Raw genomic sequence first — 17,210 nt, forward strand, 5'->3', positions numbered from 1 at the left:
AAGCTGAAATTGAACACAACTTGGCTAGTAGTGATATGGGTGTGAACTTACCAACAGGATAGCAGCCAAGTTCTCCCTCCTGGAGTTTGCACTCCTGCATTGGGGGGCATTCAGAGGCCCTGCAGGTCACAAGGGGTGCATCACACCTACACTTTTGGTGGCAGTCATCCACATAAAACTCCTCTCCAGGCTAAGGACAGTACAAACATTTGCAGTGTTAATGGACAAAAATGTCTCACAAATCCTAAAGCCTATGAAATTCAAACTGTAGGGAGTGAATAAAGATCAGTGAAGCAGTTATCAGCATGTGAAGAAAACGAACAAATTCTTGAACATGTAAGAATTCACTGTACCTCATAGTATTGGCCATTGACATGCTGGCAGCCACACAAACTGTTGTGAACACATTTTCCAGCACTCAGGACGTATCCAGGATCACACACACAGCTCTCAGAACACGGCCCACTGCAGGAGGCAGGCTTTCCAGAGCACGTCTCCTGACAGGGGTCTGCACAAGGCTCATAGTGGCTGTTTGGGGGGCAGCTCAAAGCTGAGGGGAGGAATGGAGGTAAAAGTTAGTGATTTAAGTTCATTTTCTACCACTGGGACTTGCCCAGGCTGAAGTTTGTAATTTTGTGACCAGGACCACTTATCAAAAATCTCAGAGTGATTCCTAGGGGCTCTAAAGGCATTATAGAATTTCCTGATGCTCTCCTAAATATTGTCAGGGATAGGACGTCCAGTGTCTAGAAACACATTCTTGGAAGGGTCATGTTTCATAGCCTCTTCACAATTTCACAGATCAAATCTGAGCCCCAATTAACCAATGAGCAGCCCATGTGTATGTTCCATCTCATTCCCTCATTTCTCCATGCTTTCATACACCCAGCACTACTTACGGCAGAAGGTTTCATTCCTCCACGGCCCAATGTTGACTCCACGGTCCTGGCACTCATTGACATAGGCTTCAATGGCTTCACACAGAATGGGCCTGGCGCCATCCAGCTCACACAGGTCAAAGAGACAATCCCTGAAGTAATTCTGAATGCAAATATGTTATATCATCAGTTACAATAAATCTGTCTCCAAATGTTCAAATAGAATTTCTTAACATTTAGGCTTCTTAAGCAAGTCAAAGCCAACTATGTATCATATATGTATATTTACAGAGTATGAACTGTTGCCATCTGGTAGACGATACAGAGGCCCCAACTGCAAACTGAACCGCTTTAAAAACTAATTTATCCCTTTCTCCATCAAAGAGATGGAGTTTGAGTTTGTAGATCGTGCAACAGTGCAATTTTTATTTCAGTGCTTTTTACCATGTGGTTTTACAGTGTGCAATAATTATTTTAGTAGTTTTTAATGTGTTTTTAGGTGTGCAATCATTTTTATCTATTTTAGTGGCTTTCAGCATGTGCTTTTACAGTTTATATGAGTATGAGCACAATATGTATTGTTCCTCTTTTGTTGTATACACATGTTAACATGCCGTTCCGCTAGGGGGCACTACGGCTCTTGAAATGCATGTTTTTGGGGGTTCAAGCGAAGAATGTTTTTTTTGGCTGGCAGTTGTTGCTACGCTGTCGAACATGGCATTTGACAAATAAAGTTACCTGAAGTAAACGTGGAGTTATCATTTTGACTAACATGTATGTCCATAGGATACTTGTAATATGGCTGTGTAATTCTGTTCTGATGGTGGATGTGGTGAAATGCTTGTTGTTTTATTGTGTTCTTTCATGTTTGCTGTTGTTGGCATTTATGTTGCAGCTTCTGAGTCCAAGACAAATTTCCCCAAGAGAGACAATAAAGTACATTGTATCTTATCATATCTTATTGTATTGTAAAGTACTGAATACTGTATGTGTTGTGACCTACGTTGGGGTTGACTTTCCGGTGACAAACAGCAAAGGGACCTGTCTTGTCCAGCAGGATGCCACAATAACCAGAGCTCTCATAAAGGTCCTGCTCTCCTTCCTCACATCCAGGAATGGTGGTGTTGGGTTTCTTATTACACCTGTGGAAACAGATGGTCAGCTAGAGGAGCTGTTCATGCATGGTAGGTTTGGCCTGTTGAAAAATTATGTCTTATCACATGTCCTTGTCATTTGAGTGAAATGATCCTTTTCTTTATCTTATTATGTTGAGAGTGGTACCATAATGCATGAATGTATGTTTCAATCCATACCAGGTGTGTTGTGGGGGCAAAACTTTAACAGTAGTACTCACTCTGGATCAGTGTTCCAGCTGTGTCCAAACTCATCAGCACTGTTGGTCAATGACCCATCTGGTTTGCGGAAGTCATCTTTGGCATCTCCATTATAATCTCCACACAGACCACACAGTTTGCTCTTATAGCTGCAGATTACAAGAAGTTTGAGGCAATGAGTGCTACTGCGAGTAGCATCTTAATCCTCCAACATATTGGCAAATGTCAAGTGCGCAGACTATTTATGTCTCCTTTGAACCAGAATTTCAATTAAAAATAACATTCCGTATCATGTTGGGGTAAGAATGCATGTGAATCTTGCTCAGAGTTCAATCATAGGTTAATAGACTTTGACAAAGCAACAGTCCTAATGTGAATACACAGCTTCTACAGACAACCTCTGTTCCAATTTCACTCACTCTTTGATCACTTTGATGTCCATGAAATGGTTTCCATCGTAGCGAACAGTCACACCAAAGTTCATGGACACTGTGTAGTGCTTTCCTGATTTGAACACAGACACGCCAGGGGCTGGAGACACTGGAAGGTTCACATTGGTCCCATTCAACTATGCAAGGAAGGCAGGTGAGTAATAACATAATGAGTGAAGTGAGGAAAGTCAAAAAAATATTGCATGCAAAATCAAAGTTGCAATAGTAATTGAAAAGTCAGAAAGGATTTCATAATGTCAAATTTAACTAAGTCATAGATTTGGTTCTCTTTTAATTTCTTACCTGCACAGTGCCACCTTTGAGGATGGAGATCTTCACCTGGTGTACATACACATGTACAGCCTTCACATAGGAGATGGTGGGCGTGTTATAGCGATTTTCATTGTCAGCGTGGACCTCAAAGTATGGCAGAGATGTGTCGTTGCATGGCCCGGACATCAAATAACTGCAGTTTCCCATGAAGCTGTATTTTTGTTTGTCAAACGTTGTGTAGTGGGGATCATTAGTTGCTATGCATGAGGATGTACCTAAAAAAACAAATTTTCATATAGTTGTAGTTTTACATTGTTCATGCTCTAACACAAAAAGCCTGAAGAACTGTTGAATACAGCAGATAAATTAAAAGTAAATACTAAAACGTAGCACAGAATTAGAGAATAAATGTATTATTTTGTATTTGGGGTAACGTGGATGACTTGTTATACAAAGTCGTTTTGAATCTCATGGATTGGTTTCTGCACCAATTCCCTGAAAAGTTACCTTTAGGATAGCAGCCTGAAACACCATTAACCTCACGACACTCTTCAGTTGGGTCACAGGAGTTATCCACACATTGCAAAGTGTAGTTTCCTGCACAGCGACACAGCTTTGAGCAGCCATCTCCAAAAACGATCTCTCCTGGCTGAAAGGAAACAAGTTCAGGAGCTGCAGAGTGCACCGTATGTGATGACTGTCACTTGACATTTACTATCCTGTATCTTTATACCTGACAGGAACTCATGGACATTGCAATTTCCAACTATGATGTCTGACCTCATAATAGTTGTTCTGGTCATCCAGGCAACCACATTTCTCCAGTGGCACACAACGTCGTCCCTTGAAGACAAATCCTGGTTTGCAGAAGCAGCCGCTGATACAGGAGCCGGTACAGTTGGTGGAAGGTTCCATACAAGTGGGAATACAAGCTGGACCACATTCTATATAGTCTGCATTTGGAGGGCATGGATCTGTACAGCAACAACACAATGAATGAGTTGATAAAAAACAGGGCACTATTCATTTTGGGTCAACAAAAATAGGAGACAGTTATTGCATTAGGTTAGAAAATAAAGTGTCATACTTGGTGGTTTGGGTGTAGTTGGTCTGGGAGTTGTTGGTATTGCTGTAGTTGGTACTGAAATTGACAAATATGGTGTAAATCAGGGCAATGTTTCAGCACAGCTTTTGAACACTAACTTCACACAAAAAGTTTATTGATGTTAAAACGCTACAATTGGGGTCTTGCTAGGTTCGGTATATTACTGTGGCTTGAGCTTTAGTTGTGAAATTCTCAGTCAAGAAGTTCAGCGTTTTTTTGGCCACATCCATGACCCAAACCTGTTTGGACTTTGTTGCTATATAAAGTATATGCTGTACAATATTCTCTTAATATCCTTACTTTGGTTGATGAATGTGTTTGTGGTTTATAAGTGTCCAATGCCAAAGGTTTATTTTGGCAATTTAGCTATTCATTGACCTTGTCTGAGGACAACCCTAAGTAACCATTTGTTTCTGTCCGTCTTTCTGTCCGTCCCTTCATTACAAGCTCATCTCCATAAACTGAAATATGCATATGAATGGAGAAACCAAAGGAATGGGGAATGATTCTTGAGAAAAAAATAGGCAGAACACATTGGACAACCTGTCTGCTATTGCTGATGATGATTTTTCTTTTATCTGCATTAATAAATATCATCTCTTAAGTCCAACGACATTGTTTGATTTCAAATTGCTAAATTAACTGTAAACTTTAAGTAGTTGAACCAGATTGCAACTGCCACATTCTATATACTCTGCATCTGGTGGGGATGGTTCTATACAGCAACAATATAAAGAATGAGTTGATCAAAAATGATGGGCTATAAATTTCCAGACAAGTAAGTTATGAAATAGATATTGAACTATGTTTTGAATAAGATAACCTACTTGGTGGCTGGGGTGTAGATGGTCTTGGAGTAGTTGGTCTGGGAGTTGCTGGTTTTGGTGTAGTTTGTGCTGGAATTGACAGATTAGGTGTCAAATGTTGCAATGTGCACATCATAGTTTGTGAAAACCAAATTCACTCTGGAAAAATAATATTTTTTTTTCTTTCACAGTGACAGTTTGGGGTCTGGCTGGGTTCAGGACAACATTAAAAATTAGGTTGAAGTTGTGAAACACCCAATCAACAAGTCCTGTGTTTTTTGGCCCAATCCACTGCCCTAACCGATGAGGACTTTGTTGCTATAAACATTATATACTGCACAACATTACATTAAGAGTTTTCCTCTGGTTGAAAAACAGAAAAAACAAACAATTCCAGAATTTTTATTTTTCAACTGGGCTGTTCATGGACTTCATCCACACACATTTTCAGCTCCCATTTGTTTCTGTCTGCCCCTTGATTAAAAAAAGATGTTTGCACATAAATGAAGAAACAATAGACACTGACCATAGACAGAAATACAAAATACACTGTATACATTGGAAAACCCACATGTTAGCATTGATGATGACAATGCTTTCTCGGTAATCTGCATTAATTTACATTGTCTTTTAACTCCAATTTCATACTTGCATCTCCAGTTGCTAATTGCACTGTAATCTTTAACCGTAAAAAAGAAGAGCCCAGATATTTACCGGGCAATGGTTACACTTCAATCCCAGAAGCTTTGGCTGTTGCCCCCGGATGATATTCATAGGAGGAATTGATAACCACGTGGGTACTATTGATCTGGATAGGATCTTACCAACAGGGTAGCAGCCCAGCTCTCCCTCCTGGACTTTACATTCATGTAATGGTGGGCATTCAGAGGCCCTGCAGGTGACAAAGGGTGCATCACACCTGCACCTCAGCTGACAGTCCTCCACATAAAACTCCTCTCCAGGCTGAGGGATAAACAAATACACATATGTATTAGAGGAAAACTTCATGTATTTTTTGAAAACTGCATGAATTCAAATTGTGAGAGAGTGAAAATAGGCAGAGCAAATTAGATCTACTGTTCAACACATCTAAAAAATCAACTGAGTAATGCAGTGGGCACGACAATTAGTCTTGGAGGTGATTTTCATAGTCCAAGTGTATATTTAGAGCTGACAGCATATGAAGAAAAAGAACAAATCTTGGCATGTAGGAATTCACTCTACCTCATAGTATTGGCCATTGATGTGTTGGCAGCCACATGAACTCCGCTGGACACATTTCCCAGCACTCAGGACGTATCCGGGATCGCACACACAGCCTTCAGAGCATGGCCCACCACAGGAGGGAGGGTTCCCAGAACACGTCTCCTGACAGGGGTTCGCACAGGGCTCATAGTGGCTGTTTGGGGGGCAGCTCAAAGCTAGGGGAGGAATGGAGGTTGAAGTTGGTGATTTAAGTTCATTGTCTACCACTGGGACTTGCCCCGTGAACTTGGAACCTTTTCAGGAACGACCTTTGTTTCCACAGCAGAACCAGGGTCTACATTTAGTTCTGAGGAGGGATGCCACAACAACCAGAATTTTGGTACCAAGCTGATGATTAAACTGTGAAAAAGTGATGCTACTTCTTTTTCTATATTACTGGTACCAGAGGTGCTTGATATACAGGACATTAGAAGGATAAATTGTAACACTGGAACAATCTGCTTTGATCTAAATAAAACTACAGCATATCATAAATGACACCCTTGCCTGACATGGATCTGTACATCTCCAGTTACATTGCACTTTTGGTAAGAGAAAGACAAAACTTCTAAAGAACCAGATAATTTCCAGTGCTGATGTTTTTTGTTTTTTTCAGCTTTTCCTGTTGTAAATCTCTGTTCAATACTTTGGAATCATTTGCCATTCCATGCAGCCAGTGATTCCTCACTGTCTCTAGTTTTGTGAGTTTGTGTTTTTTAGTTCAGTTCAAGTCTTTTACTTTAATACATTTTTCATCTCATTCCTGCCCTGTCCCCACATCAACCTGACAGAACAATCAAACCAGAAATGGGCCCAGCAGATTGAGCAGGGTGGCACGAATGCTTTCTTTCAGTTTATTTACTTATTCACCCAACACTTACGACAGAAGGTTTCATTCCTCCATGGTCCGATGTTGACTCCACGGTCCTGGCACTCATTGACGTAGGCTTCAATGGCTTCACACAGAATGGGCCTAGCTCCATCCAGCTCACACAGGTCAAAGAGACAATCCCTGAAGTAATTCTGAAGACACATATGTTATATAATCAGTGACAGCTAATCTGTGTCCAAATTTTTAACCAGAAATTCTTTGAATTTAGGTTTCTTGGCTGAGTAAAAGCCAACTATATTATCCATTAATATTTTGATGTGCACTGTATATGTTTTTGCTGTGACCTACGTTGGGATTGACTTTCCGGTGACAAACAGCAAAGGGACCTGTCTTGTCCAGCAGGATGCCACAATAACCAGAGCTCTCATAAAGGTCCTGCTCTCCTTCCTCACATCCAGGAATGGTGGTGTTGGGTTTCTTATTACACCTGTGAAAACAAAAAGTCAGTTGGAGGAGCGCTTTATGTGTTGTAGGATTGTACCTAGCTTGAAAATGTTACCATATTACAGTATGAATGAACTGACACTTTTTATCTCATTTTACTTTTTAAGAGAGTGTTACAGTAAAGAATATGAAGAACAAGAATATGTGCTACAATCCATGTCACGTAAATGTGTAGGTTATAGGGGAAAGCCTTTTCAGTACTCACTCTGGATCAGTGTTCCAGCTGTTTCCAAACTCATCAGCACTGTTGGTCAATGACCCATCTGGTTTGCGGAAGTCATCTTTGGTATCTCCATCATAATCTCCACACAGACCACACAGTTTGCTCTTATAGCTGCAGATTACAAGAGGTTTGAGGCAATGAGTGCTACAGAGAGTAGCTACACAGTCTCCACCATTTCAAATCACCTAAAAACTTTAATACAAAAATAATAAACGACTATATAATGTAAAATAATATTCAATCATTTTGGGGTTGTATGTATGTGAATGAAGGCTGTCACTTGTGGGGTGACACATTTCCAAAAAGTGACAGTCTTCTTGTGAACACACAGCTTCCATAGACAAATCTCATAGAATGTTGTTTTGCCATGACAATACAGGTTAATCATGAGCAGAAATGTCCTAAGTGAACACCATGGAACCAAATAGTCTGACAAGAAGCTTGAAGAAGTATTTCAGGTTCTACGCCACAGCCAAACAAGTAAACAGCACAGAGGGTGCAACCTCTCTAGGATCATTCTTTGACAGCCTATTGACAGAATACTGAGCCTCAGCATGCCCGAATCATAAAAAGCAAGACATGGCCTTAATGTGAATACACAGCTTCCATGGACAACCTCTGTTCCAATTTCACTCACTCTTTGATCACTTTGATGTCCATGAAATGGTTTCCATCGTAGCGAACAGTCACACCAAAGTTCATGGACACTGTGTAGTGCTTTCCTGATTTGAACACAGACACGCCAGGGGCTGGAGACACTGGAAGGTTCACATTGGTTCCATTCAACTGTGCAAGGAAAGCAGGTGAGAGTCATATCATGAACAAAACTGAGGAAATGGAAATAGTCAGTTTGTACAAGAGAGTATCGCATACCATGTATTCAGGTTATCATGGCAAGAGTAACTGACAAGTTACAAAGGATTTATGAATGGCCCATCTGGAAAAGCCAATGTTTTGGTGCCTTAACTAGTTTCTTACCTGCACAGTGCCACCTTTGAGGATGGAGATCTTCACCTGGTGTACATACACATGTACAGCCTTCACATAGGAGATGGTGGGCCTGTTATGGCGATTTTCATTGTCAGCGTGGACCTCAAAGTATGGCAGAGATGTGTCGTTGCATGGCCCGGACATCAAATAACTGCAGTTTCCCATGAAGTTGTACTTGCGTTTGTCAAACGTTGTGTAGTGGGGATCACCAGATGCTATGCATGAGGATGTACCTAAAAATAAAGCATATTTACAATGACAACTATAAATTTACAGTTGTTCAAGCTGTAACATTAGTAGTAGCCCTGACAAACCTTGCTGAAAAAAGGAATCAAATGAATATTGCAAACTTAAGTGTTGCGCACATTTCGCGAACAATCACTTTCTTTTGTCTTTGGGGCAACATAGATGACTTGTTATATGCACTACATAGGTTTTAGTCTCACATATTGAATTCTGCACAATGCCTTGAAAGGTTACCTTTAGGATAGCAGCCTGAAACACCATTAACCTCACGACACTCTTCAGTTGGGTCACAGGAGTTATCCACACATTGCAAAGTGTAGTTTCCTGCACAGCGACACAGCTTTGAGCAGCCATCTCCAAAAACGATCTCTCCTGGCTGAAAGGAAACAAGTTCAGGAGCTGCAGAGTGCACCGTATGTGATGACTGTCACTTGACATTTACTATCCTGTATCTTTATACCTGACAGGAACTCATGGACATTGTAATTTCCAACTATGATGTCTGACCTCATAATAATTGTTCTGGTCATCCAGGCAACCACATTTCTCCAGTGGCACACAACGTCGTCCCTTGAAGACAAATCCTGGTTTGCAGAAGCAGCCGCTGATACAGGAGCCCGTACAGTTGGTGGAAGGTTCCATACAAGTGGGAATACAAGCTGGACCACATTCTATATAGTCTGCATTTGGAGGGCATGGATCTGTACAGCAACAACACAATGAATGGGTTCATGAGAAATAGAGAGCTGTAAACACGAAAAAATAAAAACATGAGACAGTTATTGAAGAAGATAGTTACTAAGTTGTTAAGATAACATACTTGGCGGTTTGGGTGTAGTTGGTCTGGGAGTTGTTGGTTTCGGTGTAGTTGGTACTGGAATTGACAGGATAAGTGTCTTATGTCGCAATGTTGTAAACACAGATTGTGATCATCAAAGTCACTCAATAACATATATCCTACTAATTCACAGTGTTTCAAATCTACAGTTGAGGTCTGGCTGGGTTCAGGATAACATTATGTCTCGGTTTGAAGTTGTGAGACACCCGATCAACAAATCCAACATTTTTTGGTCACACCCACCACCCCAACCTGTAAGGACTTTTTGCTATTTCCATATGGTACGGAATAACAAGTCCACCTTTAGTTTTGTGGATCAATGCACTTGTGCAATCACAAAATTTTTTTTGGGTCACTTGGCCTTTAATGGATCTTGCCAAGGACATCTCTCATTCCCACTTGTCTCAATTTGATCCATCTGCCTTTGTTTCTGTCCCTTCCTGATATTTTCACACAAATACAGAAACTGTATGCATGGGACAAGATTTCTGGGAGAAGAAGGGGCAGAATGCATCAGAAAACACACCTGTAATCACTGATGAGGATTTTACTGGTGAGTTTATCTGCATTCATTAATGTTACCAACCAACCTCAACATCATTCTTGCATCTCGGTTTGCTAATTGGACCCTAAACGTTAAACGGCAAAATCAAGAGGAGGTTTTGGCTCAGATATCTTCTGCTCAAATTGGAATGTCTGAAACCTTTTCCTGTTTTACCCAGAGGATATTCATAGGTTAGACTGATTACCACTTGGCTTGTTGCAATATGGGTAAGAACTTACCAACAGGATAGCAGCCCAGCTCTCCATCCTGAACTTTACACTCCTGCGTTGGGGGGCATTCAGAGGCCCTGCAGGTGATAAAGGGTGCATCACACCTGCACCTCAGCTGACAGTCCTCCAAATAAAACTCCTCTTCAGGCTAAGGAAACGAAACAAAATACACATTTGTTCAAAAAAACAATTCAAATTATATAGAGCGAATGAATGTCAACACAGCAAATAGGATCGACAGCTCAACGAATCTGACAATCCAGTTGAGTAATGTGGTGGGCACAGTTGCTGGTTTTCAAAGTGCTTTTGACAGTCCAAGTAGGGAAAGCACCCCTAGCATTTGACCAGAAACAACAAACACACATTCTTTCCTGTTGCCTTGTCTAATTCACTTCATTGTACCTCATAGTATTGGCCATTGATGTATTGGCAGCCACATGAACTCCGCTGGACACATTTCCCAGCGCTCAGGACGTATCCGGGGTCGCACACACAGCCTTCAGAGCACGGCCCACCACAGGAGGGAGGGTTCCCAGAACACGTCTCCTGACAGGGGTTCGCACAGGGCTCATAGTGGCTGTTTGGGGGGCAGCTCAAAGCTAGGGGAGGAATGGAGGTTGAAGTTGGTGATTCACATCCCTTTTAAGCCATCGGAACATTACGCAAGAACTTTGAATGTTTGGAGAACCACCGTATTTTCCGCACTATAAGGCGCACCCAAAAACCTTGAATTTTCTCAAAAACCGACAGTGCGCCTTATAATCCGATGCGCCTTATGTGTGGATCAATATTGGTTCATTATGGCTACCGTAGTCAGGGGGCGTCGCCGAAGTAACGGCGGTAAAAATGGTATCGTCACTGAACTGCCAGACAACAACGGCAACACTGACTCGGATAATGACGACTTTGACGAGACAAAACCGGGCACGTTGGATGCCCTACTCGCCCAACTGTTCAACTCGGACACTGAAGAGGAAGAATTCGATGGATTCGTGGATGAGGAATGAACTGAAAGAGTGAGCTTTACGTGTTTCTTTCACGTGTTTACAACTGAACGAGGCTTGGGAGATATTGTGAATATGGACATTAACGTTTGGACAACGTTGAGTTATTTAGATATTGTTATTTGCACTATTTCGAGAGTTACTATATTGTGATTGCACTAGCGTTTGATTTACTGACTGTTTCTTTTACGTGTTTACTGAATCAGGGAAAAGTTCCCCTCCCCGTTTGTGAATGCACTATCTTGTTTTGGGAGTGAACGGAGTTGTCAGAACGTTGGTTTGTATTCTACGAATAAAGTTTGACAGACTGACTTATCTGACTGTTTTGTTGACGTTCCCTTTAGCGCAGCTCAATCTAGTGGATGCATAACACAACCCCAGCCACTTCAGTCGTTTAGATTCTTTGCGCCTTATAATGCGGTGCGCCCTATATATGAAAAAAGTTTTAAAATAGGCCATTCATTGAGGGTGTGCCTTATAATCCGATGCGCTTTATAGTGCGGAAAATACGGTATTGTCATTTCTATTATAGGAACCAGGGTGTTCATTTACTTCCGGGGACATTTTCTTACCCACCAAAAAGTCTTACTTCGGGAGGAAGTACTTTCTTCTGTTTCTCTGAACCAAACAGTTGGGTCATTTTAATTCAAAATTTGTGATAGTTTTTCTTTATGTAACTGCCATATTAAGGACGGCCTGCGGACTGGATTTGTTTATTGTTGTTTCTCAATAGGTACATCATCAATAACAAGCCTATTACCGAACGGGTTTTACCAGGAGTTTGCTAAAGACGGCATCAACTGATCATGAGAAACTGAGACCCACAATGAGAAAGTTTAGAATTACACTTCAGCAGAAAAATATGCCTTATTCTGACACGTCTTTAGACCACGGTTTAATTTTAGAAAACAATGGACCAGAGGAACCTTTAGTATTTCAAGAAAAATACTTCAGTCCCAGAAAGTTCTGTTGCTCAAAAGTGCTTTCAACAAATGCCAGGATCAGTGCCTGGTTTCATCAAACATTTCAGAAGAACTGCTAATGATACTTCTGGCATTCTAGGATTCCTCTGGTTCTCTCCTAAACATCTTGAGGCACAGGACACCCTGTGTTAAGAACATATTCATTGAAGAGGAAATGTATTTGATGGCTGTCTCCACAGTGTGTCGTGATTTCCAACTCAGAAATGCTTAATAATTATGAGACCTGAACAAATCAAAGCCGAATGAACCTTTGAGTACCTCCCTCTTGAGTTCCATCTCATCCCCTCATTTCTCCATGCTTTCATTCACCCAAAACTCACGACAGAAGGTTTCATTCCTCCATGGTCCGATGTTGACTCCACGGTCCTGGCACTCATTGACGTAGGCTTCAATGGCTTCACACAGAATGGGCCTGGCCCCATCCAGCTCACACAGGTCAAAGAGACAATCCCTGAAGTAATTCTGAAGACACACAGGTTACATGATCAGTAACAGTAATTCTGTCTGTACATCTTCAACTAGGAATTCTTTACATTTCGGCTTCTAAGCGAGTCAAAGTTGACATTGTAGAATGTATATATTTATAGAAGTGCGTGCTGTATAAATGTGTGTTGTGACCTACGTTGGGGTTGACTTTCCGGTGACAAACAGCAAAGGGACCTGTCTTGTCCAGCAGGATGCCACAATAACCAGAGCTCTCATAAAGGTCCTGCTCTCCTTCCTCACATCCAGGAATGGTGGTGTTGGGTTTCTTATTACACCTGTGAAAACAAAAAGTCAGTTGGAGGAGCGCTTTATGTGTTGTAGGATTGTACCTAGCTTGAAAAAATGTTTCATTACTGTGTAGAAGAAAGGACACGTTCCTTTATTTTAGGGGTCCAGTAAGATATGACTGTATGCTTCTCACCATTTCATGTAAATGTGTGTGTTGTGGGGGCACATCTTTCAGTACTCACTCTGGATCAGTGTTCCAGCTGTTTCCAAACTCATCAGCACTGTTGGTCAATGACCCATCTGGTTTGCGGAAGTCATCTTTGGTATCTCCATCATAATCTCCACACAGACCACACAGTTTGCTCTTATAGCTGCAGATTACAAGAGGTTTGAGGCAATGAGTGCTACAGAGAGTAGCTACACAGTCTCCACCATTTCAAATCACCTAAAAACTTTAATACAAAAATAATAAACGACTATATAATGTAAAATAATATTCAATCATTTTGGGGTTGTATGTATGTGAATGAAGGCTGTCACTTGTGGGGTGACACATTTCCAAAAAGTGACAGTCTTCTTGTGAACACACAGCTTCCATAGACAAATCTCATAGAATGTTGTTTTGCCATGACAATACAGGTTAATCATGAGCAGAAATGTCCTAAGTGAACACCATGGAACCAAATAGTCTGACAAGAAGCTTGAAGAAGTATTTCAGGTTCTACGCCACAGCCAAACAAGTAAACAGCACAGAGGGTGCAACCTCTCTAGGATCATTCTTTGACAGCCTATTGACAGAATACTGAGCCTCAGCATGCCCGAATCATAAAAAGCAAGACATGGCCTTAATGTGAATACACAGCTTCCATGGACAACCTCTGTTCCAATTTCACTCACTCTTTGATCACTTTGATGTCCATGAAATGGTTTCCATCGTAGCGAACAGTCACACCAAAGTTCATGGACACTGTGTAGTGCTTTCCTGATTTGAACACAGACACGCCAGGGGCTGGAGACACTGGAAGGTTCACATTGGTTCCATTCAACTGTGCAAGGAAAGCAGGTGAGAGTCATATCATGAACAAAACTGAGGAAATGGAAATAGTCAGTTTGTACAAGAGAGTATCGCATACCATGTGTTCAGGTTATCATGGCAAGAGTAATTGACAAGTTACAAAGGATTTATGAATGGCCCATCTGGAAAAGCCAATGTTTTGGTGCTTTAACTAGTTTCTTACCTGCACAGTGCCACCTTTGAGGATGGAGATCTTCACCTGGTGTACATACACATGTACAGCCTTCACATAGGAGATGGTGGGCCTGTTATGGCGATTTTCATTGTCAGCGTGGACCTCAAAGTATGGCAGAGATGTGTCGTTGCATGGCCCGGACATCAAATAACTGCAGTTTCCCATGAAGTTGTACTTGCGTTTGTCAAACGTTGTGTAGTGGGGATCACCAGATGCTATGCATGAGGATGTACCTAAAAATAAAGCATATTTACAATGACACCTATAAATTTACAGTTGTTCAAGCTGTAACATTAGTACTAGCCCTGACAAACCTGCCTGAAAAAAGGAATCAAATGAATATTGCAAACTTAAGTGTTGCGCACATTTCGCGAACAATCACTTTCTTTTGTCTTTGGGGCAACATAGATGACTTGTTATATGCACTACATAGGTTTTAGTCTCACATATTGAATTCTGCACAATGCCTTGAAAGGTTACCTTTAGGATAGCAGCCTGAAACACCATTAACCTCACGACACTCTTCAGTTGGGTCACAGGAGTTATCCACACATTGCAAAGTGTAGTTTCCTGCACAGCGACACAGCTTTGAGCAGCCATCTCCAAAAACGATCTCTCCTGGCTGAAAGGAAACAAGTTCAGGAGCTGCAGAGTGCACCGTATGTGATGACTGTCACTTGACATTTACTATCCTGTATCTTTATACCTGACAGGAACTCATGGACATTGCAATTTCCAACTATGATGTCTGACCTCATAATAGTTGTTCTGGTCATCCAGGCAACCACATTTCTCCAGTGGCACACAACGTCGTCCCTTGAAGACAAATCCTGGTTTGCAGAAGCAGCCGCTGATACAGGAGCCCGTACAGTTGGTGGAAGGTTCCATACAAGTGGGAATACAAGCTGGACCACATTCTATATAGTCTGCATTTGGAGGGCATGGATCTGTACAGCAACAACACAATGAATGGGTTCATGAGAAATAGAGAGCTGTAAACACGAAAACATAAAAACATGAGACAGTTATTGACGAAGATAGTTACTAAGTTGTTAAGATAACATACTTGGCGGTTTGGGTGTAGTTGGTCTGGGAGTTGTTGGTTTCGGTGTAGTTGGTACTGGAATTGACAGGATAAGTGTCTTATGTCGCAATGTTGTAAACACAGATTGTGATCATCAAAGTCACTCAATAACATATATCCTACTAATTCACAGTGTTTCAAATCTACAGTTGAGGTCTGGCTGGGTTCAGGATAACATTATGTCTCGGTTTGAAGTTGTGAGACACCCGATCAACAAATCCAACATTTTTTGGTCACACCCACCACCCCAACCTGTAAGGACTTTTTGCTATTTCCATATGGTACGGAATAACAAGTCCACCTTTAGTTATGTGGATCAATGCACTTGTGCAGTCACAAAAAACATTTTTGGGTCACTTGGCCTTTAATGGATCTTGCCAAGGACATCTCTCATTCCCACTTGTCTCAATTTGATCCATCTGCCTTTGTGTCTGTCCCTTCCTGATATTTTCACACAAATACAGAAACTGTATGCATGGGACAAGATTTCTGGGAGAAGAAGGGGCAGAATGCATCAGAAAACACACCTGTAATCACTGATGAGGATTTTACTGGTGAGTTTATCTGCATTCATTAATGTTACCAACCAACCTCAACATCATTCTTGCATCTCGGTTTGCTAATTGGACCCTAAACGTTAATCGGCAAAATCAAGAGGAGGTTTTGGCTCAGATATCTTCTGCTCAAATTGGAATGTCTGAAACCTTTTCCTGTTTTACCCAGAGGATATTCATAGGTTAGACTGATTACCACTTGGCTTGTTGCAATATGGGTAAGAACTTACCAACAGGATAGCAGCCCAGCTCTCCATCCTGAACTTTACACTCCTGCGTTGGGGGGCATTCAGAGGCCCTGCAGGTGATAAAGGGTGCATCACACCTGCACCTCAGCTGACAGTCCTCCAAATAAAACTCCTCTTCAGGCTAAGGAAACGAAACAAAGTACACATTTGTTCAAAAAAACAATTCAAATTATATAGAGCGAATGAATGTCAACACAGCAAATAGGATCGACAGCTCAACGAATCTGACAATCCAGTTGAGTAATGTGGTGGGCACAGTTGCTGGTTTTCAAAGTGCTTTTGACAGTCCAAGTAGGGAAAGCACCCCTAGCATTTGACCAGAAACAACAAACACACATTCTTTCCTGTTGCCTTGTCTAATTCACTTCATTGTACCTCATAGTATTGGCCATTGATGTATTGGCAGCCACATGAACTCCGCTGGACACATTTCCCAGCGCTCAGGACGTATCCGGGGTCGCACACACAGCCTTCAGAGCACGGCCCACCACAGGAGGGAGGGTTCCCAGAACACGTCTCCTGACAGGGGTTCGCACAGGGCTCATAGTGGCTGTTTGGGGGGCAGCTCAAAGCTAGGGGAGGAATGGAGGTTGAAGTTGGTGATTCACATCCCTTTTAAGCCATCGGAACATTACGCAAGAACTTTGAATGTTTGGAGAACTACTGTCATTTCTATTATAGGAACCAGGGTGTTCATTTACTTCCGGGGACATTTTCTTACCCACCAAAAAGTCTTACTTAGGGAGGAAGTACTTTCTTCCGTTTCTCTGAACCAAACAGTTGGGTCATTTTAATTCAAAATTTGTGATAGTTTTTCTTTATGTAACTGCCATATTAGGGACAGCCTGCGGAATGGATTTGTTTATTGTTGTTTCTCAACAGGTACATCATCAA

The 17,210-nt window shown here is 41.5% G+C and overlaps 1 protein-coding gene across 1 annotated transcript in view; it reads right to left on the minus strand.

The window, feature by feature from the left end:
* zanl (zonadhesin, like) overlaps positions 1 to 17,210 on the minus strand; it is an 81,861-nt gene that overhangs the window by 34,995 nt on the left and 29,656 nt on the right. The window contains exons 52-84 of the mRNA XM_086198225.1: positions 16,692 to 16,888; positions 16,299 to 16,437; positions 15,497 to 15,550; positions 15,184 to 15,377; positions 14,911 to 15,052; positions 14,419 to 14,663; positions 14,078 to 14,226; positions 13,423 to 13,551; positions 13,089 to 13,227; positions 12,787 to 12,928; positions 10,882 to 11,078; positions 10,489 to 10,627; positions 9,688 to 9,741; positions 9,375 to 9,568; positions 9,102 to 9,243; positions 8,610 to 8,854; positions 8,269 to 8,417; positions 7,614 to 7,742; positions 7,253 to 7,391; positions 6,954 to 7,095; positions 6,052 to 6,248; positions 5,652 to 5,790; positions 4,849 to 4,917; positions 4,004 to 4,057; positions 3,697 to 3,890; positions 3,424 to 3,565; positions 2,947 to 3,191; positions 2,632 to 2,780; positions 2,233 to 2,361; positions 1,882 to 2,020; positions 900 to 1,041; positions 354 to 550; positions 52 to 190 (exon numbers count right to left, since the gene is read on the minus strand). Coding sequence (XP_086054351.1) covers positions 52 to 190; positions 354 to 550; positions 900 to 1,041; positions 1,882 to 2,020; positions 2,233 to 2,361; positions 2,632 to 2,780; positions 2,947 to 3,191; positions 3,424 to 3,565; positions 3,697 to 3,890; positions 4,004 to 4,057; positions 4,849 to 4,917; positions 5,652 to 5,790; positions 6,052 to 6,248; positions 6,954 to 7,095; positions 7,253 to 7,391; positions 7,614 to 7,742; positions 8,269 to 8,417; positions 8,610 to 8,854; positions 9,102 to 9,243; positions 9,375 to 9,568; positions 9,688 to 9,741; positions 10,489 to 10,627; positions 10,882 to 11,078; positions 12,787 to 12,928; positions 13,089 to 13,227; positions 13,423 to 13,551; positions 14,078 to 14,226; positions 14,419 to 14,663; positions 14,911 to 15,052; positions 15,184 to 15,377; positions 15,497 to 15,550; positions 16,299 to 16,437; positions 16,692 to 16,888 — 4,995 coding nt within the window. The remainder of the gene's footprint in view (positions 1 to 51; positions 191 to 353; positions 551 to 899; positions 1,042 to 1,881; positions 2,021 to 2,232; positions 2,362 to 2,631; positions 2,781 to 2,946; positions 3,192 to 3,423; positions 3,566 to 3,696; positions 3,891 to 4,003; positions 4,058 to 4,848; positions 4,918 to 5,651; positions 5,791 to 6,051; positions 6,249 to 6,953; positions 7,096 to 7,252; positions 7,392 to 7,613; positions 7,743 to 8,268; positions 8,418 to 8,609; positions 8,855 to 9,101; positions 9,244 to 9,374; positions 9,569 to 9,687; positions 9,742 to 10,488; positions 10,628 to 10,881; positions 11,079 to 12,786; positions 12,929 to 13,088; positions 13,228 to 13,422; positions 13,552 to 14,077; positions 14,227 to 14,418; positions 14,664 to 14,910; positions 15,053 to 15,183; positions 15,378 to 15,496; positions 15,551 to 16,298; positions 16,438 to 16,691; positions 16,889 to 17,210) is intronic.

Source organism: Aulostomus chinensis, chromosome 24 (genome assembly GCF_037954235.1).
Source record: "Aulostomus chinensis isolate RoL2024-O1b breed Wild chromosome 24, RoL_Achi_v1.0, whole genome shotgun sequence".
Lineage (NCBI taxonomy): Eukaryota > Metazoa > Chordata > Actinopteri > Syngnathiformes > Aulostomidae > Aulostomus > Aulostomus chinensis.